Source organism: Brienomyrus brachyistius, chromosome 15, assembly GCF_023856365.1.
Source record: "Brienomyrus brachyistius isolate T26 chromosome 15, BBRACH_0.4, whole genome shotgun sequence".
Classification (NCBI taxonomy): Eukaryota; Metazoa; Chordata; class Actinopteri; order Osteoglossiformes; family Mormyridae; genus Brienomyrus; species Brienomyrus brachyistius.
The window spans coordinates 4,597,288-4,625,103 of record NC_064547.1 but is presented as its reverse complement, the minus strand read 5'-3'; the positions used below and the strand labels follow the sequence as shown (position 1 = coordinate 4,625,103).

Sequence of the window (27,816 nt, the reverse complement as noted above, 5' to 3'; positions counted from 1 at the left end):
TCTACCTGTCGGGCACACTAACTTGCTCACAGGCACGAAGTCACAGACGGTTTTTGGTACACAGGGAAACCGGGTCATGCTGCCTTCTCACACATTAGGCATTGTGTACATTATGTACAGGTGGGGGCGAGCGTGCGTGTAGACACATGACCATGTGGCCCTTTTTCGCTATTGGGGCAAGTTCCTCCTGAGTGGGGAAAAAGCAGCGGTCTGTCACTGCAGGCAGAGGCTGCGCTCTGCTCAAGATCTGCATTTGGCCCCGCCCCCTTCCAGTAACAACAACAACAACAACAAAAAAAAAACAAATAGTCTTGACACTGCCTTTACCCGAAGGGATAAGTTAATACTGGCATCCTGTTGGCCAATGAAACGCACACGTCAAAGAGCAAAAGAAATCAGATACCTTAAACACAAACCGAAACATCGATCACCATCAAAACAAACCAACGGAAAATGTGACAAGAAAAACCGATGGTGGCTAATATATTTTCTCTACAACTTTACAAAATGCAAAAAAACATTGTGCTTATTTTTTTGTGTTTTATACAGTAGTAGATGAAATGGATCCGCAGTACAATCTGACTTTAAATTTTATATATATTATCTCTCCTTTTTTTTTGGTTTGAGTGTTTTCGCTTGTATTTCACGGTGGCAGTTTCTGGCTGGGGGCATAAAATCTTTACGCTACTGAAATAAAAGTCAACACACAATGTCATTCTCTCTATCACTCTGTACACGGTATTCATAAAAATAGCATCTAATTTGTAGGCGGAATTTGGAAGGGGGCACTGAAATGGACGCCTTTTTTTTACCGCAAAAAAAAAGAAAGAAATTATGAAAAAGCTGTGAAAGAACTGACCGCATTGAAGGATCACAGCAGTGCGACACGCGGGGAGATGTTTCGTACGTCACAGAAAGGATGCGGTTCACAGCACTTCACAGCAATGTCCAGGGCGTCCCTGCATGGTCATCCCATGCGGATTGTCACCCCTTGGTTGTATCCTGTATAAATCGGGCAGTTTGGCACTAATATGTGGCACAGAGAACTTCCTGTTCAATAAAAGTGATTGTAAATGCAAAAAGGCCATGAGCGAGATGCTGGGGACCATACCGACAATTCTGTCTGGAGCTCCACCTCATTACCATCGTTCCAGGCCGTCCCCCCCCTCCCCATTCCCCGCTGCTACCCAAAATCCGTGCGGGTACAGATGCGATTCTGTACAGGGGACCACGGATGTGGATAAGCGTCTCACCCCTTGTCCTTCACTGGGCCCCATCCTCCCACTGGTGGCCCAGGAACCTCCCTGCCCGCTGGAGCGCACTGGGCGTAGTGGTGCGGTGGAGGCTGCCAGCAGCTGGCAGGCAAGCAAGCAGAAGAGCGCTAATTTACACAGCACAGAAGAGACGGCCAATGGAGAGGGCAGGGTGCTCCTGGATCGAACCAATGTGTATTTGGGGGGGGGGGGGTGTAGATAACTGGTCTGGAATGTGCAAAGTGTGCAGTGTGCTAATGCCATGGAACTGTGTGACCCCACCAAGAAAGCTGTCCCACACCAATGCGAGGGGCCACGCACAGCCACTCATTAGGGTACGTTCTGCAGATTACACATTTGCACCTCATTAATCTCCTCCTTTATCACTCTCCCTCAGTGGTTCAGCCCATTACGTTAAGACAAACAAAACTCCCACTAGACTTTTTCATTTTGCTGCTCTGCTGGTGATATCCAACCCCCCCCCCCCCCCCCGCCTCTGCTACCCCCTTTCTTAAGAGCATCCCGTGACGTTAATGCTTGTTTTACTGCCATCCAAAATGGGGGTGACCCAACCATTATCTACTAAAACAGCCCAGCCACCCTTTCTACAGCACTGTCCCCATTCCCCCCCCCCCACCACACACACAGGGGCTACTCTCTGGCCACTTCAATGGCAATACTGAAGACCCACCCCCCAGCTGTGAATCACTCCAACTAGTTAACCGCAATTCCAGTGTGGGAGGGTGCGGAGTTGTGTGGAGGAGACACCTACACTATGGCTGAGCTGAACCCAGGAACAGGCCTCCAATCACAGTGTCAGAGAATGTGCCTCAAGTAACAGTGTGGTCACCCCCCTCGGACAAGACCCCCCACGCCAGGAAAAGCCCCCACTGGGATGAGAGGAGGCTCTATTTCTTACATGGCATGCAGCAGGAGGGGGTTCCCAGTAGAACCCCCACCCCCCCAATTTGAACCTCTGATGTCAGAGCGATCTCTGAGTTCAGTGATTAGTCTCAGCAGGTCTTGCGAGTTTTGCAGGTCAGGCAAGTCCTGTGTGAGATCTTCCACCCCACTACCCCACTCAGATATGACCCCCCCCATCCCACACCCCAACTCTCCTTCCCACCACCCAACCTGTCCCTCAGTCCTCATTCTGTCTGGATTGACTGCTGCTGCTCTGCCCCCGGTACTGATATCAGCCTGCCCTGCCCCCTGCTGGTAGTCAGAAGCGTACAGAACTTATAAGACACAGTAATGAGTGTGGCGACTTCCATTGGCTGCCTCCAAAACGGAATATTGCGCTGAACCAATAACGGCACGTTTTTCTTTTTTTCCTTTGAGAAAGCTCCATGTTTTCACGAGATGACAGGCCATCATGCGCTTGCCGGCGTTTCCCGTCCGTAAGCCTGATACCCGCATGGGAGGTGGGCAGGCGCCGGCTGGCACAGCAGCTGCCCACAAGCGAGCTTCACATCCTGAAAAAAGTTCTGCCGTCGGTGAGAGCTTTCACGACTGGAGCAGGGTGCTAAATCGTCACAGATGCAGTTCTCCGATTCTTCACGGATTGCACCCCCCTCCTGTGGCATGTTGGGCGCTAGTTGTGACCCCCCCCCCTCCCCCCTAGCCGCCTCAGAACCTCACAGACCCAGGAATCACAGTTGCAGAGGGTCAGTCACCAATATGTGTCACAATGTTGAATGACAGTGAGGGGGAATAGAACATGGTGGGGTGGGGGTGGGGGAGAGGAGTCTGGGGAGTCTTCTGGTTGCTAGGGGAGATGGCGGTCGGGGGGGGGGGGGTTTCCTGGCACTCTGGGTGGAGCCCACCCCTTCACTGGCCCGTGGGTGTCCGCTCCCTCACGTTCTTGCTCAGGAGGTGGTTGAAGTCGGCCAGGTCGCTGAGCCCCCGCTGGGTGTGAAGGCTGGAGCGCACCAGGCCAGAGGGGAGGCGGGGGCCCGGGTGCTGGTGGCTGGATGAGGGAGTCCCGTTGTTGCTATTAAAGTTGAGGCCCTCCGGGGCCCAGCGCAGGGATTCCCCAAAGTCCATTTGAGTGTTTGGGGCTGAGACCACCCTCCGGCGGTCGGGGGAGTCCTGGGGCGTAGCCGGGTAGTACTCACCCGTGGAATTGCGCAGGGGTGCACCGGAGCGGCCAACCTGCTCGCGATGTGCAGCCAGCGAGAGGTAATGCTGGCGCTCGGCACCCTGGGGGGGCTCCCCCGGGTCTTCGTGTCTGCCTCCTCCACCCTGCAGCATCTTGGTGCTAAGGTAGATCACGGAGGAGCCAGGCGGGCAGGGGGTGCCGGCTGCATTGAGGAAAGTCTGGCTCTGCTCCCACCCCGAATCAGAGTGCCGCAAGCTCGGTGTGGGGCGTTTCTGCTGCAGGGGGGTCTGCTCTGGAGTAGGCAGCAGGCCAGGATCCATGTCCCCAGCTTGGGTCCAGCCGTTGGGCATCACGAACAAAGTCTCGGCCTGCGCACCGGGCCTCTCGACTGCCCCGGTCCGCGTCACGCTCATGACAGAGCCGCTGCCGCCCTGTCCCAGCATGCCCTGCTCCTTGTCTGCTTTGCGACGTCCCCCAGAACCGGCCGTTCCACCTCGAGCGCGGGGCCTGCGCTTATGGCTCATGATCCAGCACACCACTAGGCCCGACAGCGCCGCCCCAATGGCGAACGCCGACACTGCAGAGATGACAAGCAAGTTGATGGAAACCAGGCCTTCGGGCTCTTCCACAAAGCTCTCCTGCAGAAGGCCTGACGGGAGGAGCAAGAACAGGGAGGAAGATTAGTGATCCAGCCTAATACATGCAGCATCTCAGGCAGTTACCTTTGAGCTGCGAGGTAGAGGGCATCGGTGACAGGGCAGCCCGCTGATGTAATGGCTAATCACATTCATTATTTAAAGTACCCGGTGATTTCCCATTTAAATCTGCTGTAAACGTCCCTGTGACTGAGAGTATCTCCTAAATTTGGAATGCAGCACTACGCTCAGAACATTTACTCTCCAGGAGAGGAAGAAAGGAGCATTTTTAAATTCACAGAAGGAGACTGTGTCACTGTACAGATACAGCGAGTATTTAAGTAATGGATACACACACTGGTGAAACAAGACTCAAGCACAGACTAAATGAATTATTAAGTATGAGCAAACAGTTGGGCATGAGCCTGGTGCAATGGATCAATTAAGAAAATGTCAGGAGAAAAGTGTCTCTTTGTAGTGTGAGAAGCGGAGCCCAAAGTGCTGGCAGACCAGCACATACATCTAAAAAGATGTGAAAGAGAAGGTCCTGGGAGAGATACGGCAAGGGACAAACAAGGCCGTTTGCTTTATTTATTTTTAAATTACTACAGAAGATTAAGGAATAACGTGAGACTGCAGATCCAGTGGATGAATAAAGCCACGTTTGTGGGAAATGGATGAATGCCATTAGTACCAGAAAGGAGGGCTCTGATATTCCAGAATGAGGGGAACAGACGTTCAAACAGGAATGTTTTTTTTTTGTCTGATAGATATATTACTAACCCTAACCCTAACCCTACCAATACCAGGGGGACTGCAAAGAACACATTCAATTATGAAAAACCTGGAAATGGGGATTCTTCACTCCCCACACCCAGCTCCCAACATCAAGAGAGGTGATTATTCCCGAGGACTGGGATGAAACATGGCAAAGGGACCACCCAAGGTGGGAAAAACACCCCCCCCCCCCACCCCCAACATCACCCCACGTACTCACATACACATGCAAACCACCCGCAGAGAAACTAACTACAACTCCTGTAAAATTCCAGTTTCCATGGTTTTGTGCAATTTAAAACGGCTGAGATGCGCAGTGACTGAACCGACACAGACACCCCCTCGCCTAAGCTACCCAGCATGCTCCAAACTGTGGCGCGGAGATTTCCCCGTATGGATGCTTGTCGCCTGCGACCCGCTGACATGGAACGCTACCCAAAGTTTAGCCAACATTATATGAACATCTCAAAGTTAGCAGAGAACATTCTTAGCGTAACGTAATTTCCACGTTTTACATTTTAACAAAGCTTCCGTCACTCTCACAATGATAACATTATTACCTGAACATCCTTTGAATACAATTAACTTAGAATAATATTTCTGATAAAATATCATTTTGTAAAAGGGCTGCATATATATACCGTGAACACACTGTCAAACCTTGAACCCGTGACCTTTGAAGTGTAAAGTGCCCGTTCTGCTACACCCTTCATTTGCTCTCACATTAGTCTTAGTTATAGTCCTGGGATAATGTTCTGTAATGTTCTGGGAGTGTCAGGAAAACGGGACGCTCTGAACATTTTTATACCTTAATCATAACGTTCAGTAAACGTTTCTACAACGAAACATTGTTAACAGTGCGGGTCGGCGCCACCGTTTGGGATCGGAACCGATTTTCAAATCTGTGATTAAAATCAGCCGTCCACCTAAATGCTGGAATTAATCTATTTCCACATGCAATCTGGAATGTTCTCAAAGCTATTTAATGGAATTAAATAATTTATTTAAACTCTTTAATTTTCATGATTTTGCTGTGCGACTGAATTCGATGCTGTAGATAAAAAAAAAACACACCTTCACCATCATCCATGACAGAACAAAGATTCCCATCAGCTTTTCCCACCACAGTGTTTATCGTTAATTACTTTCTATTTTATTCGGTGACTCTTATTTGAACAAACTCATCGTTCTCACAATGCCAACCAGTGCTGTTCCACACTTGCCCTTCTCGACACAGGTTATTTTTTTTCTGCCACAATTAAAAAATTAAAGGTGGCCACCATGACTTACAGATGCTGATGACAGAGTTCTATTTTTTTTAGATTTTTGCTAAATACTCCAGCCATTTAAATATGGATTTTTTTTATCCAAACTACTCCAACTAGAGCGGTTAACTTCCTGCCTTCTTGTGCAAATTAAGTATATTAAGATAAATGGGCGTAACGTCGATGCAGCTGCCCGCGTAGTGAGACGGGGAGGTTCGTATCGCTGGGGCTGCCCGCCTCCCTCAAAAGCCAGTGGACATACGGGGGCGGGTGCTTCCTCAGCAGACAGCGCAGCGGCTCAGCACCACCGCCCCCCCAAGGACTCGACCAGCTCCTCCCGTTCGGTCGTCAGAAATAGCTACCGAGTGACGGTTGAGCCTTCGGGCTCCAATTACAAGAGAACAATGGCACAGGGACTGCAGGACGCGGGGGGGGGGGGGGGCACCATTAGCATGGCGGGTGGAGCTCAGTGGGTGGAGAAGCCTGGGCGAGTGAGCTTACTGCTGGGGGAGGCCACGCCGTCCACGACGGGATGGGGATGCAGGCAGGGTAATATGTGGGTCAGGGGTCCACCCAGACTCACCAGCCTCCATCTCTCTGGCAGCTAATCTCCCTCCCTCTCACCCTTCTCCCTCACTCTCTCCTTTTGTTTGCCTCCTCCTTTCTCCTATGTCCCTCCTTTAATCTCTCTCTCACCCCGCATCTCTCGGGATGGCTCTCTGCTGCTCCTCCATCTGCCTGTCATTCTATCTGCCTCCCCCCCAGACCTTACGGCTTGGTAATGAAAAGTCACTGTGCTCTGCTTCTGGTGTAAGCCCCTCTTCATTACCGCCCAGAATGCGTGTACGGATCTCCTTTGCCGGCACTCAGGCACTGACACGCTGCTCAGTGAGTCAAGTAATAGATTTTTAAACGGGACATAATGCAGAGCATGCAGCACCTGCAGAAACGCAGCGGCACGCTGCCACGCTTCTGTGTTTTTGTTTCCCTTTATTACAGATGCGCTGAAAACCAAAGAAAGCATTCAGACTGATTGTTCGTCATTCGGCGTCACTTCTGTGTCGTGGTGCGTATAGTCACCGCAGGGGGGACGCATTAAATGTCAGGACGATTCTCAGCTTCACAGGATGGGGTGGAGTAGGGGGGGACAATGATGGCTATGCCGGTTTCAGCCTCTTAAAAAATCTCCGGGAGCCAAGTAATTTCATGCATTAAGAAAAACAGAGATTTTTTTAAACTCTGCACCAGTACTTTAGTGTTAATATTACAGTAACGCGTGAACTAAATCTTCACCTTTTGAGCATCTATTATTCACTCACATCCACTTCTATTGTGTTTGAGAGAGTAGGAGATTATGTTCAAGTGTCCTCACATGCCAGTATACACGCCTGAACATGCACACACGCAAGAGTATACATGCACGTGTGCGCGTTCAGCCTCGTGTTCTTACATGCACACACGTGTGATCATTCGTGCATCTGCACACGGCGGAGTTAGACTGATGTGTTTATACAAATGCCGGCGACCGCGCGCCGACAAGCACGTTTTCACGAGTGAGCAGGCACGTGCGTGTGACCGCGTGAGCGAACCACTCACGCGAGTGGGTGTGTGCATGCGTGGCTCCCTCCCCCTGCGGCTGGCTGCCTTTGCTCATTATCCTCTCGCCCCCGCGCTCCCCTTGTGACCGGTGCCTCCATTAGGGTAGGCCCCCGTGCAGCAGGCCATGTCAGTGTCTGGGGTCAGCGGCCCGTGCAAGAGATGTGGGCAAATCCCAGCCCAAAATCCCTGACTGGATTATAAATACAGCTTTCGCAGGCAAGACCGTGAACGTCACGGTTTATTCATTCAGCAGAATCCCCACAATGCCTGCAATACCGCAGGCCAAACCAAAAACAACCAATTAAAAGATTCATTCTAATTGATTAATCTTATTAACTCTAGATTCTAAAGCGGAACCGTTTAAATACTAAAAGACAGACCTTATCTGTTTAAAGATTACTTTAGTTACTCACCCCAGTCTGCTGGGACCTCCAGACAGTCCCCACACCTGTACCAAGTACTTGATGTTCTTGATTGTTTAGTCCAGGTGTGCTGCGTGCTGGGAGGGAGCGAAAATGTGGACTGTCTGGGGATTCCCGAGGATCAGGCTGAGAAACACTCCCTTAAATAAAGCGTAATACCATCCTGGCGTGCTATGTCAGTATCTTTTACAGGAAGACAGTTGCATGTTTACGCGGGGAAAGCTAAGGGTACCCCATTTAGACACGTGGCAGTTTTTCTCTCTGCGTTTCCTGCATGCCGCTGACAGTCAGACTGTCTTAAGAACTCGGCTCTCTCAAACACGTGAATGATAGTGGCAGCGGCCTCCGCGAGATCCCAGTGTATCGCGCTATCGACACAGCTGGACCGAGGGCGTCCCGGGGACCGAGGGCATTCCGGGGACCGAGAGCGTCCCGGGGACCAAGGGTATCCCGGGGAGCGTGTGTGGAATAAACCGCTCCAGCATGAAACTTTTCAAGAGGAGCTCCCCACACCCTCTGATCGTTATTGTGGCCTGAAATTATTAGTAACTGATACCCCTTATAGAAAAACAAATATTAAACTTGCCACTAAAAGTTGTAAATATTCAGTAGGTATGTTTCAGACCACTCCTTTAAAAAGATCATCTACGGCGTAACAATCCACTCGAGGTTACATCTGTTCTTTCAATAGCTGTTCAACCCACAATTTAAACTTAATCTTTCTCATATGCCAGAAATATGAATTCCATTTGTCATTGCCATGCATACAATGTTACGTTTTCCACCAGCTAAAACACATCCTTATTTGTATTTGGTTAACACCATTTCATTAATGCTTTGGCATCGCCTCCTTTTACATTTTTTCTGGCAGCCGACAGGAATAATCAAGTTACCGAGACTCGGCTGGGAAAATCCAGGCCGCCTGGGTAGACATGTGGTCGGGTGATTGAGTGCATCTCCCGCCTGCTCTCTGATTCATGGAAAACATTCCGACATGACGTTCCGACTGCACCATTACAGCCCAATGGACCAAAGCGGAGTTCCCGGAGACCCCTCAGTGTTTTTGATGGGTGCAAAAACTTGTAAAGTGTCACCCGGGAGTGTCCTGGGGGAGGGCCATTACGAGGGGGCACCAACTGATTTGGGGAAGCACAGAGCAAGGCACATTACCTCACACTGATCGAGGGCATTTGGATGCGAGTCTTTAAACGTTGCAAGTCCCTTATGGGTCATTTGTTTGCTGCTGTTCTTCGTCTCCTTAAGTTCCCCCCCCCGGATGTGTTCTCCTCGTAATGGCTTTGCTGGCTACTCAGGTGGCTACGCTTGGCACACGAACCCAAGAAACCTGCTTTCAAGTTTGCGCCCTTCAGTTGATTTTCTGTCAAATGGCGGATGTGGAACCGTCCATAGAACTCTGACAGACTGTGAGATTCGCCTTGGCTCCTTCTTGGACTCTTCCCAGCTGTGGAGAGTGCCTGCTTCGTGGGTTTTCACGCCGGAATGTATCCGATATTTGACCCGCCGTGGCACCCCTCCCTCACTCACGCCACGGAGGCCGACACGCAGGGATCTCGGCGAAACGGGAGAAGGCCTTGAGTATGAAGCCCTTCATGGCATCAATAATGCTGAGAATGTGCTGCCAGATACCCTGCATGGGTGCAGAACATGTCACCCTCTGCTGGGGGGGGGGGCTTTTTACTCTGCAAACTGGGATGGGTGGGACAGGCCGGGGGTCAAGGCTCTCACACGGGGATTTTTCTCTAAAAGGATACTTGAGTGAGGAGAGGGGGGTGCCAGAGGGGGACGATCCACCCCTTGGGGAATCTTCATTGACGGAAAGAATAACTGCGACTTCAAGGCCAGAACATCCGAGACTCACTGTGCTTTGAATGATGAACGGCCCCCGCGTCTTTGTGTGTCGAGTCCACCATCTGTATCTGATGTCAAAAATCTCACGTCATTCCCTCGAAGGCATGATACCTCTCACAGTGCTACAATCGGCGGACTGACTGAATTGTCACTTGGTCCCTCTTTGAGGAAATGTCCGGAAGCTCAGCAAATTGAGATTGGCCACTGCAGCGGCCCGTGAGGCACGCCTGTCTCCGGTACCTCACTTTGGGGTCCTCGTGCTGTGGCTGTCGCCCGCCTGCCCATCAGAACCTCGTGAACCTCACGCTCCACGTTCCCCTTGATGTGATGTGGACCTGAATTAAAGTGAGATTGCAACCCTCTGTTGCCCTAGTCAAAACAGCGCATTACTTCTGGAAATGTTTTCTCAGCGCCATAATTGTTTCCATCTGCAGCAATTCTGCAGTAAGGTATGTCATTATATTCATGGGCTTTCAGAGCAGCGTAGACGGAACAGGCTTGAAACCCAGAGCTAACTATTGCTCCTGTCTCTCACACAGTCACAGAAAGTTCCTCGGAATCCCAGCGCGTCGTTCTCTCCCGGTGTAATTTGCTGTCCGTTCACTAGGACGGACACCTATCCATGGCAGTATGAGCTTCTCGCTCTCGAAGGCACGATTAACGCTGCTTCCTTCGGCTGACCAAACAAACTCCTGTGTTTTCTGTGTCTCCAAGGTAGTTCTGCTCCAGACAATATGTGCTCTTCCTGCTATGTGGTGCCCGGGAAGCGTTTATCACTTGATCATTATAGATAATTGAAGGTCCCTACCTCCCACTCCAAAGTTTTTTACTGCCAATTAAATGGATAATATTGGTTGTTGCGGCCAGTGTTTGACACAGCCCATTGTGTTGCAACTGTCTGTGCAGTGGGAGGTCACAGGAAAAGGGCAAATGTTTCACATTACAAGCGACTGTAGACCTATAATGATTTAAGACAATAGTCTGACCTCTGTGTTTCATGTAAATCAAACGTGTTCCAGTGCTGAGAGCAAAGGTTCCCAGTTCTTTTGGTGAGTAAATCAGCTTTTTATGACCCGATTTTCAAGGGTACATCAGTTTTCATTTACAGTTTCATTTACGATGTGTTGGACTGCGGTGTGGTTAGAAGAATCAAGGAAGTGCATGTACCAAACGCCCTCCCAGCATGTATCATGCTTACCAAGCAGCATTGACCACTGCAAGCTACCGCAATACAGCTTACAATAACAGAGCTGATGACATACAACCCATCGATTCAACCTGCCATCTATTTTCAGACTCTGCTTATCTGTGCTGTTCAGTTACGGAGCTTATCCTGGGGAACACAGGATGCAAGGCGGAATTGAGGCCGGGCAGGCTGTCGCGGGGAGGAGTCAGAGTACGCGTTGCAAATGGAAAGCGTCGACCGTATTCTCTGGATCGCATGTGCCTGTGAGAATCACAGGCTCATACATTTTATGCTGTCAGCTGCAGCCTGAATGGTTTTTCCTGCAGCAGTGAGATTTCTCGGGGCGTGGGGATCATTTCCTGGAAGAAACCTCAGCCCAGACTAATCGGCACCTTGGCACTTCAATCGAAGACGTCCTGTCACTGCATCCACTCCGATCTGCTTGGGATGTGCCCCCTTCTCTTTATCTACCCCTGCGACACACACCCTCGATAATTAGAATGTCCTTTCTGCCGAATCAAACCCTGGACGGATCCCCTGACCCAGGCTGATGTCAGCCAGCAGATTGCGTGTGATCTCTGAGCTTGGGCGCTTCCCTCTCGGAGTGCCACTTCCCTCGTACAAGGGGGCGGTGCCGTCGGTCACGGCCCGGTCTCGCCCCTGGAAACCGGAGCGCCGAAGGCTGCGAAGGATAGCAGAGGCCCTCCCGCTCCATCTGTTACAGGCGCAGAGCACGGGCACAGCTCCCCCACAGGCCGGATAAGGATTTGCACCCAATATTTATGAAACCGCGAGTGAACCGAGATGAGATGGAAATCGATTTTTTCCCCCCTCACCATTCAAGAGTAACTTTTCTCCCGCAAAGGGGAGGCAGTTGTCCATCTGTCTTCCTCTGAGCTGTCAAAAGTTTGTCCCGGTGGAATATTAAGCCTGAACTGGGCGGGTCCCAATATCCCACCCCCTGTTTATAAGCACAGGACAGAGCCTGCCTACCTCCTTTCCTGTGGGCTGCTGATAACGGCTACCATGCCCATGTAGAGACAAACAAACCCACCACACATTTCCCTGCAGTGAGCATCGGGGCTCATGTTCTCTGTGATGTTTTATGTGCTCAAACAGATGAAAGGAAAGCAAGAGCTTCATTGCAACACCATAAATATGTTTCATGGGACATTTCTTCATAGGCTGAGAGATGAAAAGCAATCTTTTCCATTCTAAGGCCTAAGATTATTGACTGCTGTACCTGACGCTTGCATCACAGTGTCACATTAAAGATCCCGTCAGTGTTGTGATACCGACACTCTAAAGAGATAACTTCGTTCTTTATAACATACGTATCATTTGGGTGAGGTCATGCAAACACTGACTCAATCCAAGCAAGGCCTTCAGCGTGACATGGACGAGAAACACATGGAAAATGGAGGGAAAGGTGAAATGTGGGAGCCCTTTCCGGATTTTGACTTATCGTGTCACACATTTGCGTCTATTTTTAAATAAGTCTTACTGAAAAAATGGCATGGAAAGAGAGTAAAATAATAGTCACAAAAGCAGCAAAATAAAGAGAGAATGTAGTTCACATTTGTAGCTATTTCAAAATGAATACTAATTATAAAGCGTACATAAAAGAAGAACGTTGCTCTCACATAGTCAACCAAGCTGCTGCACGACACGAGAATTTATCTGAGCATCCCCAGAAAGGCCGGATTATCTAATTTGCAGACGGCAAGGAGACCCAAGGACAGGGGAGAGATTTAATCAGGAGACGAACCCCTAACGCTGCACGCGACAAAGAAGCTAATGGGCAGAGCATGGCCAATGGATCGTGCCCGTGTGTGTAAGCACAGCTATGTATATTAATGTGCGCCTCACGGCTGCAGGGCATGAGTGAGCGCACCGGCTGCAGCTCGGAGAGCGTGACAGTACTTAAAGAGCGCGCTCCGTATCACGCCGGTTATGTGGCTTCACTGGGGAAACGCGTCAGCACTCCAAGCAAGGCCAGCCGCTCTTACCGTCACAGTCCCCCAGGTGGGACGTGTTCCCATGTTCGACATCTTGCTCGAACGGCAGTCTGCAGGGAGGAGAACCAAAGAGTGATCAGCATGCAGCTGGAAGTGGCAGAAGCAGAGCGTGGCTATTGATAAAACGGGAGCACGTTTCCCAAAAGCTACCGTTAGCAACTTGCATAGTCAGACCCATACAGTTATGTGGTTCCAACTATGCAAGTCGCCAACACAGCTAGCAACTATGCTTTTGGGAAATGCACCCCGGAAAACTCATTGCCTGGGGTGACTCCTGGTAGCAAAGGGGGCAGGAGTGCAGTTAGCCACTGCAACAATGACCTCACGACCAGCAGTGTTATCGGATCTGAAGCAGCGCAAACAGTCCTGAATATCTGCTTACCCAAAACCAGCATGTTAAGGTCAGCCGGACTCGAGATCGACAATTAAAGAGATAGGGTGCATTTTAATTGGTTTAAAATGGTACTTTCTCCAATTAATCCGGTCAGACGGGAGAGTTGCCCCCGGCAACGAGCGGCACAGGGGAGCACATTACACTAGTCCTGGCATCGTCGTGCTTGGCTGCCAGGAAGACAGGGCAGTGCAGGCTGCGGACACTGGGGGCAGGTTTACTTAACCCACAGCATACAGTTCTGTTTATTGTAGGTTTTTTTTGCATCAATGGAAAAAGGCCCCATTTGTTTTTGCTCTGTTATTAGGTTTAGGGAGCAGCCAGTGAGACTTTCCTTCCATAAGGAACGGCTACTACGACACGGACAGCTTCGTCTTCTCAGCCATCCATCCAGCCATCCATCCATCTCCCCTAACTGCCACGATCACGGACAGCGGGGAGGCTGCGGAGTGCCGGCGGAGGCCAGGAAAACATGAGGAAAACATGTAGACCGCATGCACAAATGCTGAGAGGGGGACAGGGACTGAAACCCACCCAGGAGTAAGGCTGCTGCCTGCTGTAAATTTACACACAAAAATCATCCATCCATCCATTACAGTACCAACTTTTTTTTCAACAAGACACCGACCCTAAGCAGACCTCGAGGTTACGTAAGTACTGTATTATCTTGTGAACAAGGAAAGAGATAGATTGTCGTGACAGATGACCTGGCCCCCACAATCCCCCCACCTGAACCCTATAGAGCTGCTTTGGAGTGAGTTTGATCAGAGAGTAAGAGCAAGGCAGCCATCTGGTGCCAAGAACTTGTGGAAGGTCCTTCGGGACTGCTGGAGAAGCATTCAGGTGGCTACATCTGGAAGCTGGTTGAAAGAAGACCGAGAATGCTATCCTCAAACATAAAGTCAATAGTGCGTCAATAACTGGAGAACATTTTGAGGTATTTGATGTGTATTGGTTAATTGCCTCAAGTCTTTTACTATAAGGTGAATAACAGCTAAAACAGAGGTGAATGCTTTAACTTTTCATTAACTGACTTTTCACAGTTAGGGTTGCGGAAATACCAGGAGTCAAATGGCAGGTATATAGTAGAAAAAAAGAGTGAATCTAATCAAATTTGCAGCTCAAGACAGTGCAAACTCCCCAGTACCATCTTCGTAATATAATACATTTATGCCACATCATTCAGAGTGGGAACCGTTTTCAGGTGCACAAATGCAATCTGTCCTCAAGCGGTTATCTCTGTATCACTCGATACCAAATCAATCTAAGGGGCTGACCACTCTCTGCAAATCGAATTATAAAGCAACATTATGGTCATAATTATATAAGTGGGAAGATGCAAGGTGGTCTTTTAGGACGGCTGTGTTGTCTACTCCGTTGGCACACTTTCCGTGCTTACACGTGTAATTAAATCAGGAGCTTCTCCTCGGAGAAGGCAGCTTTCATTAATGGGAATAGGGTCCAACTCAGTCTGTTGCCAGCTGAAGAATACTGTTTCCGTGGCAGGTGGTTAAAGATATAGTGACACACGCGTGCGCACGCACACACACACAGGGAAAGAAACATGTCCACCTGTTCGGAAGATGTCTACAGAGGAAGACGATGGAGAAAAATGCAGGATAAGCCCACTGGATCGTGAAAGCCGCTCTCCAGTCCACCCACACTATTCCACGTGACACCTGGTGCTGAGGTACAAGCCCTGCTGAATTGGCTCTATTTCTGGGTATATGCCCTCGTTCAGGTCATGCTCACCTTGTCCCAGGTCTAAGGAAGGAGCAGGTGCTGCCTCGAGTCCAGCCACAATAGGGGTCTCGTGAGGCGATGCAGTTCCTTAAAGTAGACAGAGCACTGATGAATAGCTGGCAGGTCAGCACTGCGCAGACCAAGGTGACACGCGGCCATGTGTGTTAGAGCCAGCAACAATCAAGTGTGTCAACAGAGGATGCCGGGCCAGGTCACGGGCCCAGGGTGCTGGTTACGGGTTCTAATGGGGGTAGGAGAGGCTAGCAGACTGTGTGCGCTGTGTTGGGTATGGAGTGCACAATTTAGGGCATAGTGTGTACTATGTAGGGTGCGGTGTATACAGGGTGTGTAGTACAGGGCATATAGGGTGAAGTCTAGGGTATAGTGAGTTCAGTGTAGATTTAGTGCATACAGTGTAGGGTTTAGTGAGATCAGTGTAGGGTTAGTGCATACAGTGTAGGGTTTAGTGAGATCAGTGTAGGGTTAGTGCATACAGTGTAGGGTTTAGTGAGATCATCCATCCATCCATTTTCCAAACCGCTTATCCTACTGGGTCGCTGTTTAGTGAGATCAGTGTAGAGTTAGTGCATGCAGTGTAGGGTTTAGTGAATTCACTTTGTACAGTGTAGGGTTTATTGTGTACAGTATATAGTTTAATGCATACAGTGTAGGGTTTAGTGCATATAGTGTAACTGAAAAGCAGTGAGTGATGGTGTATGATGGTGGTGGTGGGACCAGAATGTGTAGCAGAAGGCCGGGGTACGAGGGGACCCAGACATCGGGGCTCACTTCATGCAACGGGAGTAGAGCTGGCAGCGAGCCACTGCGACGCGCACCACACAGGACGGGAAAGCCAGCAGCAGCGAGTGGCTGGGCCGGTCCAGGGTGAGCGAGAGCATGTGGCGGGCCTGTGGGCTGCCATCGCCGCACCTGGGGAAGCAGGACAGGGGCCTGCGGTCAGGGCTGGCCCTCACAGACCCAGCAGGGGGCGCCATTCACATTTTACGTATCACATGGTACTTAGCAGTTATTTTAAACAGCATAATCATTTAATAATGAAGTAATGCATTTTGAAAGAAATAAAATGAATAAAACAAATAATGATTTATTTTTCCAGGCGTGCACTCTGCACTTCCCATGGGAAGTTCAACGGGGACACTCAAAGGACACTGGCATCCCTGCGATTCTCAATGACATCACCTCTAAGCAGCAGACGCAGCAAACTTTTCATTCATAAATCAACTTTTACTTACTGCGTATGGGAAAATAGAAATAAAAAAATGCTTATAATGACAGAATAGCTGAGCTGGGGCTGTGGGACATCTCTCAGCGCAGAAGCGAGTCATTCATCAGCTCGAGCGCGGGCAGATGTGTCACAGATACTGGAGGACAGTGGTATGGAGAAGCAGCCAGCAGTCGCAGGCCATTAGCATCTCCGGCTTACAGATTTTGGGAGAAACATACAGCCCCAAATGACTCTCGGTGTCCCTATATGTGATTATAGGGTGAAGAACGTTGTCGACATAATGGAGGAATACAGAGACTGAACAAGATGGAGGGCTCCTCTGATTTCCCTCTGATTAGCCGGGACCCCGCTGGGGAGGACGGCGACCGGAGGCTCGCAGCACCTCCTTCCCAAGCCGAGAAGGGAGCAAATTACTCTCAACTTGCGTATCGCTGGCCTTTGCCTGGACTCCTTTGATCTTCATCAACGTCCATTCATTGCCTGTCAGTGCTCTGAATGAGAACACGTGTGACTTAAGTGTAAATCTGTTTTAGCGTCTTGCTAACATCAGGGGCCGGAGGGGGAGGTGGTTACCCCATCTGCGGCCGTAACCTGGTATGAATCAGGCAACACGAAAGTGCCAATGGCTGACAGACCCTCGCTCTTAAAATGGACCTTAAAATGACTGCCTCCTGTAATCTGTAAATGCTGGCAAGCTAATACCCAGTCAGGCATGGGGGGTCTTGGCTGGCCGGCGGGTACGAGTTCGGCACTCACTTTTCGGGGTTGTACCCCTCCAGCTCCTCCAGAAAGATATTGCTGGTGCTCGCTGCATTGTCTCGGCTGGGAACAACCAGGAATTTGAGGACGGTGCCTTTGTTAGAGCCCAGGAAGAGGACGGTGCGGTTCCTGTGAGGCCCGGCCTCCGTGTCCACCGCCATCTTGGTCAGTTGGTACCTGACAGGGGAATGCAGCATGAGGAGAGTCTGGCGAAGGCCAACCTTCACATGCAGTCTGGAGTTCGTCAGCAACTCTAATTATCCAGCTTATCCCTCAGCGAAAAAAGCGTCACATCGTCAAGGTTACTGGGCGGCTAAATTAAAGCAAAAAATAACGTGCTGTCCCTCAGAAAAACTAAAAAAGAAATAATTTTACATAGATAGATAGATAGGTAATACATGGATGCATGATTGATGGATTGACTGACAGACAGACAGACAGACAGATAGATAGATAGATAGACAGATAGATAGATAGATAGATAGATAGATAGATAGATAGATAGATAGATAGATAGATGGATGGATGGATGGATGGATGGATGGATGGATGGATGGATGGAGCTGATACCTGGCTTACCTGACCATGGTCCTCACTATCCAAGGCCTCTGGCCCAGTGAAGGAACAGCTTCATCCATCAGAGGATGAGTCTTGACAAAATTCAGCATCTCATCAGGGAAGGAGTTGGAGGAGTTGAACCTGGAGCCCTGCACGGCGCAGCCGCCCGGCCTGCGGAGGACAGCAACCCCACTCAGTACCAGTGCCTCGCCTTCAGCCACCATTGCTGCCAAGCACGTCAGGGATAATTTAAACGGCCAAGGCGTCTCTACCTGGGTTTAGGGACAAGCTCATCCGGAACCGGAGTCCAGATGGACTCGGGGGACTTCTGTTCCTTGAACCTCCCCTCGAACACTCTTGCCATCTGCTGCATGTCGAAGGCGCAGACTGCCGAACCGGGGATACTGTGAAGAGCAGTGCAAGTTAGAGACCAAAAACTCATCTGCTAACAGTTATTTAATGTAAACCATAAATAGCCATATGTAACCTTAGCAGTGAAATTGAGAGCAAAATGATGTCATAAATATTAGGGCGACGTCGCTTTCCAAGTACATGGAACAATGCAGGGGATTTAAATAGCTATTTGCGAGCATTATGGTAATTAGTCCGTTTTCTGAATTGCCTGCACGTGATTGGTTGTGGGTCATATGCTAAAAGAAGCCATCAATGCCAAATCCCATCAGTCATTTCTGCTGATGCTACGCGCAGCGCAAATGCCGAGGTCAGGCGAGATTGCTGCTTCGATCCGTCGCCCCGACCGCCTTCCCTTCTCAGGTCTCCCCTACACGCCATCAACAGCACGCCGAGAAAATGACAAGCAATCTCAGAGGGGTCGACCACAGCTTGACCACACCCGCACCATGCGCCACAGTGTTCTGGGACAGGGACCTTAATGCGGTACCTGAACACATTTTAGCGCATATTATGTACAGGGAGGAGTCAGACTGGATCAAAGCCAGCTTTATGTCCCCAAGTGTCCGGGTTTCAGCCTCAGGGACCGGTTTCCTGTCACTGCTCATGTCCCTAAGCGACCCGCGAGTGCCGACAGTCTTAACCTTGGAAAAGTCAGAATTTCTACATCTAGGGCTTCGAAGGTCCGTGCCGCCATTGTCCTGTATCTTCTACCTTCAGCCGGAAAGTTCCAGAATGCCGTCAGCGAAAGAGTTACATAAGAGAAGGAGCGGATAGAAAAATCCCCGGAAAAATATAACAAATACCTTGAGGAAAGTGGGTTACAATTCTAACAGTGCCAGATTTTTTAAGCATGTGCGCCTATATGTTGAACCTCCCAAAATAATTTGCATTTCTTACTTTGACAGACAACCAAAGACTTTGATTTGAACTAATATCATACTCCCATCCATCTTCCAGCCACTTATCCAGTACAGCGTTGTGGTAAATATGAAGAATACCCCAGCCAGCACATGGCACAAGAATGGAGAACAAATGGGACGGAATACCAGCCAACCACAGGGCACTTATGCCCACAACACCATTTAAAATTTATATAAGCCAATTTGCCAGACTGCAAGTGTATATGAACTTTGGGAGTAAACTAGAGAAACCCAAGAATACAGAGAGACCATGCAACCACACATAAACACACACACACGCACACTTCCAACCCCAGAGTTGTGAAGTAACCATTCTACCCACTGAACCACTGCGCTGCCCATTAGTGATGCGTATTAACAAAATTTAGAGTGGCACTCAAATTCAGAATCCCTCATATCTAAAGCTTTTTGGCTTCCATTCTGAGGTTGTAAAGCACAATTCAGATTTATTACAGAAATAATAAAAAAAACTGATCTCTAGTTGCCTGGCATGAGTTTCGTTTTAACTATGATACCATCACTGTTTCTCTCTAAGGCTATTTTAGGCTCATTGATATTTTGTTTGAAAGATCAAAGCTGAGGTATGACTGAGCATTTGTGCTGTACACAAAATGTGGATTAACCATTGTGTGCTGAAGCTGCAGCTTTAATTACTGATACTTAGCAGATTAATATAGTAATGCGGTCTTAGATATCTACCTTCAGCTGGCCGTTTTCATCCGCATGCCAGCCAACATCAAAGAACCTTTCAACACTGCCTTTTCCTCACTTCCAGCCTCCACGGTTTCCCTCCTTTATTAGAAGCCAGACACATTCTTGAAGGAGGGAGAGGGTCTCTCTTTAATCTCAAGGCTGTAGCGGAGCAAGCCGCCACACGCTCCAGAAATCTGAACCCCGACGAGCACTTCTGCAAAGCTCTTCCAGGATGGAGCAGTGGGCAGGTTTTAAAAACACCCGAGCAGTCACAACGAAAAGCGAAGAGCCTCAGAGTCTGATTCGCAGATTGACAGCGTCGTCGATAAAGTTCCCGAAACTACGTGAATAATGCAGGGAAATCAGCTTCGCTGACATTGTTTCGGAGTAAAATTTTTCCTGATAACATATTTACGTCCATCTGTCTTACTAAGAGTGCTTCTGACAATATGGTTTTTTGGTTTACAGCTTCTGTTTTTTATATATTGGATTGTATTACTCTGTTCTTGGATATTGTTACTAAAAGCTTACAGGGGGGACTGAAGGCTTCCAGGTTTGTTTCAAATCTATATATTTTTTTCTGGATAAAAATAGATACATTTATCGATCAGTTTGAAATGTAAAAAAAACTGCATGCAGTGTTGTGAAAGGATGAGTGTAGCTGCTGGGGAGGATTGCTGTGAGCTCACAGGCCACTAGGCGTGGCATTAAATGTACTGTGAGCTCACAGGCCAGTAGGTGTGGCATTAGATGTACTGTGAGCTCACAGGCCACTAGGCGTGGCATTAGATGTCCCAGCAGCTCACAGGCCATTAGGCGTGGCATTAGAAGTACTGTGAGCTCACAGGCAACTAGGCGTGGCATTAGATGTACCATCAGCTCACAGGCCATTAGGCGTGGCATTAGAAGTACTGTGAGCTCACAGGCAACTAGGTGTGGCATTAGATGTCCCAGCAGCTCACAGGCCATTAGGCGTGGCATTAGAAGTACTGTGAGCTCACAGGCAACTAGGCGTGGCATTAGATGTACCATCAGCTCACAGGCCATTAGGCGTGGCATTATAGCACTATAGCCCTCTGCTTTCTGTCATTTTCTGCTTGCCTTCCATTCATTGGCAGGTGTGTAAGTTACCTGACTCACCTTTCACCTCTGCGCCCCCAGTCCCCCCACCGACGGTCAACACCAGCCCCTCAGAGGCTCAGACCAATCAGGACTTTATGCTGCGCTATCAGACTCCCCCCTCCCACCTTACAGAAACCCACTGGTATGTGGGCCAAGCAGAGTGCTGATTTAAATCAAAGTCGTCGTCCCCCCCCTCGCAGCTCCAGAGCCACATTGCACCTGGAGCAATTTATGGCCAATAATACGGAAGCACTGGGTTACCAGCTACTGGCATCCAGGGGAACCGCATTTATTCGCTTAAGAAACGTATTCAAAAGATGGGAATGCAGAACAGAAGATCCATTCCCTGGCCCAGAGGACTGTGATTCTCTGGGCTCTTTGGGGAGCAATTCGTCTGGCAGGCACTTAGAGCCCAAAACGGCAGGCCGCGCCGCACTCCCGCGTTTATGGCCTGCAATAGTCTCCAGCCGCTTATTAAAGCCCAGCAGTGTGCAGATGGCATTGCGCCTGGGCGCGTTTCCGTACCCCAGTCACACTGCTTTCAGGCAGCCGTTCCTGCCTCTGTAAAGCATCCATCTTGCCACAGACCCACTGGCCTCAGGCCCTCAGGCCCCAGGACATGCCGATAAGGATGCTGAACTTCTTTGTGGAGGATGAACTTGGACTTCACGGATTCCCTCGGCCTATAATTTGCCGCTCAACTCTGCCTTTAGGATCCTGTATGCCTTCCCGTGCCACACCTTTTCCCATGCAGACCACGCCCTCTCTCATCATGACACGCCCTCTTCCATCCAGACTATACCCGCTCCTATCCAGACCACGCCCTCTTCCATCCATGGCATGCCCTATTCCAATCTATGCCACACCCTCGCCCATCCAAGACATGCCCTCTCCCATCGATGACACGCCCTCTCCCATCCAGGCCACACCCTCTCCCATTCAAGATACGCCCTCTCCCATCCAGGCCTCGCCCTCTCCCATTTAGGCCACACCCTCTCCCATCCAGGCCTCGCCCTCTCCCATCCAGGCCACACCCTCTCCCATCCAGACCATGCTGTCTCTCATTCATGACAGCTGTTGATGCCATGTCCTCACCCCTCCATGAAACACTGTTTCCCATCTGTACCATGATCTCTCATGTTGGTGCCACGCCCTCACTTGTTTGCTGAACAGAGCCTCGGTTCCTCTTTCCTTTCTCCTACCATTTTCTCTCCCTCACCTCTAGATGTCAGCTGTCAAAGGCTTTGTTAGGCTTCACCAGTCTCGTTTTTTCCCATGACCTCCACTTGTGTGATCTTTCTCTTACTCCATCAGTTTCTCATTGCTTCTCTCTCACCCCCTGTCTCTCCTCTCTAACCTTTCCCCATTGTCTTGGGAGAACTTCCCATCCTTTTGATACCAAATCACATATATTTCATGCCTTACCCCTTCCTCCCCTTTCTATCCCTGCTACGTACCTGTTGGCCGGAGTGGAGAAGACAGCCAGGATGACATCCCGCCCCTGCATGCGCAGCACGGGGCTGGTGGAGTGCAGCAGGTTGAAGTAGAAGTGCGAGTCCCCTGGGATGGAGCAGTTGAGGCGTGCCTTTAGGAAGGAGGTCCACTGCTTCTCCAGGACCCGCTGGGAACCGCCCAGGTCCCCCTTGCACACTCGGGCCACTCGAGACACCATGACCTGGGGATCCAGAACCGGGACACAGTCAGGCACGACCCATAATCATGTGAGCAGCAGTTCCATCACTGGTGGGGGGAACACATTTAAAAAGACAAAAATGCAAAACCTCCTTATTCTTCAAAGAATTCAGTGAATTTTGCCGATATCCTGGGGGACAGCAGGGATGCAAATGCTGCCACCAAGGCTAGTTTTATAACTCATTATTTCAGTGTAGTAAATTGTCATTGTTAATTCATGAAAATGTCAGCGCATCTCAAAACTGGGGCCGCTGAGCGATGTGACCTTCGGTGTAGGGATGCCAGAATAAACGTCTGCTTACTCTGACTCACAGAGACATGGGCAGTAATATGCATGTGGCCGTATATCCTGGATATATTAAATCTGCTTTAGGAGGATGGAAAGAGATCGTGTCATCTTGTCGTATTTCTGCATCTCCTGATGCATTCCGCTGTCGCATGACTCACGTCGTTTGAACGTCGTAAAAAACGTCTCCAGTGTTTAATTTATCCGCAGGTTATCTTCTTGGTAATTAGAGATGCACCGACCGGCACCCACACGGGGCATGAATACCCAGTCAAAGGAGGATCAGAACGCTGTGTGGGTGTCGAAGTTCTTCATGAGACAGAAGGCCCCCCCCCCCCCGATGCCTCCCTACCTTCTCCAGGTAGTTATATTCCATGGCCATTTCTCTGAAGAAGAAGTAGATGTGTGACCCCCAGTCCACTGCGCTGACGAAGTAGGGCTCTGAAAGACAAAGAGGAGCTGTCATTGGCGGCCGCTGGGGTGGACACACGTGGCGCCGTCCCCCATCCCCTGCCAGAATCAAGCATCTCAGAGGAACCCAGGTCCAGACTTTAGGCTCAGGACCCACATTATTCCTTGGCCATGAAGTAACACCCAAATTTTTATTTTTAAAACTGTTGGTGGAAATATTTGCTGATGGGGGAGGGTGAAAAATTTGCACAACCCACCTATTGAGAAGTCTTTAAGTATAAGACCTAAGCACTGTGCGCTAGTGACCGGAAGGTTGATGTGAAAGTCATCATCCTTGAGTTGCTTCTGGGGCTAAGGCCGCCAGCTAACTCAGAGCTCTAACCCCCAAAATGCTCTCACCTGTATATATATATATATATATATATATATATATATATATATATATATATATATATATATATCTGTGCCTCAGGGAGAATAAGATGGGATATCTGAGAACTGCCCAATGTCCCTCACGGAGCTGAATGAAGTATTCACTATTCTGAGGACATTCTAGCCGGTCCTCTGTACATACCCCGGAACCACTTGGAGTCGTGTTTGACTGTGCGCAGGGCTGGGCTTTCCCCGAGGCTGCGATATATCACCGCGTCGATGGCCAGGAAGTCCGTCACCGTGGCTGTGAACAGGCTTCCATCTACAGGGACACGGAAGAGTTGGATGGAGACGGGTATAATGAAGGCTAAGGAACTGGCAAGATTTCCAGTTTACTGAGAATTCCAAGTAGTACACCAACAGGAAACTTGCTAAACTATTTTCGCATAGTGGTGGAAATAAATTAATATTTATGCAACAATGAATGTCTAAAAGCTCTTTTTCTGTGGTGCAATTACAAATTTTGTACAGTAAGCAAGAGCACTGGTCTTAGAAAGCAAGGTACTTCATGCCTCGTGGAGCACAGATACACGTGGGTGTCATTTACCAGCAAAAAGAGCCACATTGGCGTGCTTTGGGTCGTAGGGACATCGTGCCATCCCGCTGATCGTCTCCCCCACCATCTCCAAGGTGTCCCCCTGTCACACAAGCATGCCGCACAGTCACAAAAAACATAAACACATGCTGTAATGATGATTCCCTTACAGAGGCCACTACGAGATGAACTAAGGGTTAGCCGCAACATGTTAGACGTAGATGTAAAGGAATCCACTCAGCTCCTGTATCTCTGGGGACTCGCAACGCACACAAGGCTCCTGACAGGGCTCCGCTTTCATCAATAACAAGCTAAGCATTCAGGCGCGCCTCTCAGATGTTCAAGAAATTGATTGCATCCTGCCGACGTAATCGAAAAATATTTTCACTGGCATATTCTAACAGGAACTCGGTTGGTGCGCTGAGAAATCATTCAGGCCAGGAATTTACATCCATGCAGCCATTTCCTAATTCTCGAAGGTTTCGGTTTACTTGGCTGATTTACGGTGCTGGTCACTTCAGAATCAGCCGAAGACAAAACGGAGTCGAATTAGACACAAATCGAGGCCTCCCAAACTGGGGAGGAAAACGCTCTTGCAGCAGAGACGACCGCAGCTTGGGGTTGCCACACCATCTCAGTCTCTCTGCCCAGAGGCTATAAACAAGCTAACCAGCTAAATCAGCCTTACCCTCGCATAGCCATTAGCATGCTGAGGTTCCCCACTCGTTCTGAGCTCCTCTTCCTTGTTACGACAGTCCCTGTTCGTAAACATGACCTCCATGCGATGGGGTCAGTGCTCCCTACTGGTGAGAATGGCCGTGGGACCGTTGCAGACAACTGTGGCATGGAGAGCCAATGAAGGGCCCGTATTTCCATAGAATAAAGACATTCAACCACCTACACCCACCTCATTGGTATTCCAGATGGCACCGTGCACTGAAACAATGTATCCTGATCGCTGGGACAGTAGTAGGAGAATGGAGGGTGCCGAGACTTTCTGTGGCTCTCCGAAAACACTACTGACAGCCATTCTGTGCCAATGTATGTGTGTGTCTAAATTATGTCCCTACAATGTGATAAACACTTGTTATTTTGACATCGTGGGGACCATTCACTCGGTCCCCACAAGGGGAAATTAAATTTTTTTTTTAAAAATCTAAATAAAAAAACTAAAAATGCCTAATGTCTTGTATATTGTTTGGTTACTTATGGTTAAAGTTAGCGTTGGGTAGGGGTTAAGGTTGTCATGTTTAGATTAGAGTTGAAAATATAGATAATTGTGTGTGTGTGTGTGTGTGTGTCTTGTTAGGCACTCACAACTGTGGAAAAGATACTCACGGTGTAATTAGCGCACAGGGGGTTGAAAGCGTTCGTCCCGCAGACGAAGAGGCCGCCTTGCCGGCTCAGCAGCACCTTCACGAAGTTCCGACACTCGTCCTGAGAACCACAGAGCCAGAAAGTGGGGATTATGCTAACGGGAGATGGGGCATCGAATGGAGAGATCAGGAAGGCAGTGCCTCGGTTAGGAGCAGCCGCCATCATCATCATCGTCCTTGGTGCTGGTATCCTTATCTTTGGGCCATTTGCATGGCTGCTATCAACCCGGCAAGATGAATCCATTAAAGTCAGTCCTAATTGTAAATGTATGCTGCAGCGATAGGATCACATCCATCCCGATATGACAGGCGCTCAGCAGCCTGCTTTGTTAATACCCCTTATCCCTATTGCCACCCCCCCCTCCCCAAACTTTGGCGCCAGTTCTTAAGACTGGAGGTATGTGACACATACAGTTGGCATGCTGATGTCATTGCAGGAACGGAACAGGGGTGCTAGTGCCCCCCCCTTCGCATGGCCCCCTCCCTTCCCACCCGTCCCAGGAGGGGTGTAGGGTTTGTAAAAGCAAAGCGGGGGGTGATTCTGCATGGCAGGGGAAACTGAGATAGTGGGGAGAGGAATAGCGAGAACCGGAGGGGGGGGTTGTGGCAGGGGCTCCTGCACAGTCTGCGTGCTCAAGGGCGTGAGTTGCAGCGTTTTTTTCCGTGCGTAAGCATAACGCCCTACTCTGTTTTCTGTAGCAGCGGCGGTACATGTGACTGTTTGGAAACAATTTTGCCAGAAGGGAAGTCAAAGCTGCAGAGAACGGCGGCACCAGGAGCCCCCGCGAAGGTTGTAAATCATTTTCAGGCTCTGAGCGTTATGTTCACACCAAATCTGGAATAAATCTGGAGCGACTTCAGCTCAGCTACTAGTTTAGCAGCCCAGAAGCAGTCGTATCGTCTCCCAGCAGGCCCTGGAACTGCGCTGCATGTTCGTTCATGTTCGTCTTTTTCTGGGCCAACGTCACGATTTCTGGGGTTCACTGCTGATCCCCCTTCCCTCTCGAATCAGGGAGACATTTTATAGACCATATATCATGTGGCTCATAATTTTATCTACCGTGCAATTTTCATAGATCGTTTTTCTCCCCAGGATGTAATCCAGCACGTACCGCAGGCCCCACATCCTCGACACCCCGCCTCTCCTCACAGGGCCCCTCTGGGGCCTCCCTATGTTGGCCAAAGGGGCCCCCCATTGTCTGGGGCAATCCGTATCACCTCTCCCTGTTTACATGCCGCGCCACGGAGGTATTAATCTGAGGAGCACACATGAGCTACTGCAAGCAAGCTGTTCAAAAGAAAACATGTTTATCTTCACAAATGACCCAAAATAAGCAGAGCGATGAAGACGGAGCGGGCGGGGTGGGGGGGGCACAAAGTACATGTCCACAGTCGGGCCTCTCAGCCAGATGTTCCTCAGACTCAGTGCGACCTCAACGAGTGCACACCTAATCCAGCTGGCTGCCACCCCGTCACCTACTCCAACCTGCCGAGGGGGGGCGGGTGAAATCCTTCAGCAGCCCCCCCCGAATCTGCTCCCTGACTCTCCGGATGCTCTTTGGAGAGCCTTCTGCTACGGCTTGGGATTTCCCAGCTGGCGGTGCTGGGATCTGCGGCAAACGGCAGCCCTACAGCATGAAACGTGAAGTGGCCTGAAATGGGGGGGCTCCGTCTCTCAGACAGCTTGGCCGAGCTCATCCCGCACGCCCCCCCCCTGGCTCGCGGGTCAGCACTCCCCTTGATACGGTTTGTCCCTGGGGTTGCAGGCAGGATCTCGGATCAGCACATGCCCATCTCCGGCAATGGCATCTGCACATGGGGGCCGCCCCCATTCCAGCGGTCAGAGACCCCTTTGCACTTTGCGTTGTACCGCTGCACTGGAGACCAGGCGCAACTCCAGGATCTCAGTAGATTTGCGACTCGCAATCTGGAGAAATACAGGAGCCTCCACCAGGAGAAACTGCTAAATCGATTTAGAAAAATATTTTTTCAGAGGGACTGAGACAAAAATTGGGTGGCTGAGCACCCCCCCCCCACCCCCAAATAGGATATAGAATCACTTATGCTGGAGACCACTCAAAAGACTGAATAACACATCCATTCCTCCATCCAT

At 49.8% G+C, this 27,816-nt stretch overlaps 1 protein-coding gene across 2 annotated transcripts in view; it reads right to left on the bottom strand.

Moving 5' to 3' along the window:
• Nucleotides 1–1,734: 1,734 nt before the first annotated feature.
• Nucleotides 1,735–27,816, bottom strand: part of sema6bb (sema domain, transmembrane domain (TM), and cytoplasmic domain, (semaphorin) 6Bb) — a 73,531-nt gene continuing 47,449 nt past the window's right edge. For both annotated transcript variants that reach the window (XM_048976324.1, XM_048976323.1), the window contains exons 6-17: nt 25,666–25,764; nt 24,340–24,430; nt 23,935–24,054; nt 23,302–23,390; nt 22,429–22,646; nt 18,095–18,226; nt 17,844–17,993; nt 17,262–17,441; nt 16,049–16,189; nt 15,269–15,346; nt 13,117–13,175; nt 1,735–4,003 (exon numbers count right to left, since the gene is read on the bottom strand). In XM_048976324.1, coding sequence (XP_048832281.1) covers nt 3,084–4,003; nt 13,117–13,175; nt 15,269–15,346; nt 16,049–16,189; nt 17,262–17,441; nt 17,844–17,993; nt 18,095–18,226; nt 22,429–22,646; nt 23,302–23,390; nt 23,935–24,054; nt 24,340–24,430; nt 25,666–25,764 — 2,277 coding nt within the window. In that variant the 3' untranslated portion in view covers nt 1,735–3,083. The remainder of the gene's footprint in view (nt 4,004–13,116; nt 13,176–15,268; nt 15,347–16,048; nt 16,190–17,261; nt 17,442–17,843; nt 17,994–18,094; nt 18,227–22,428; nt 22,647–23,301; nt 23,391–23,934; nt 24,055–24,339; nt 24,431–25,665; nt 25,765–27,816) is intronic.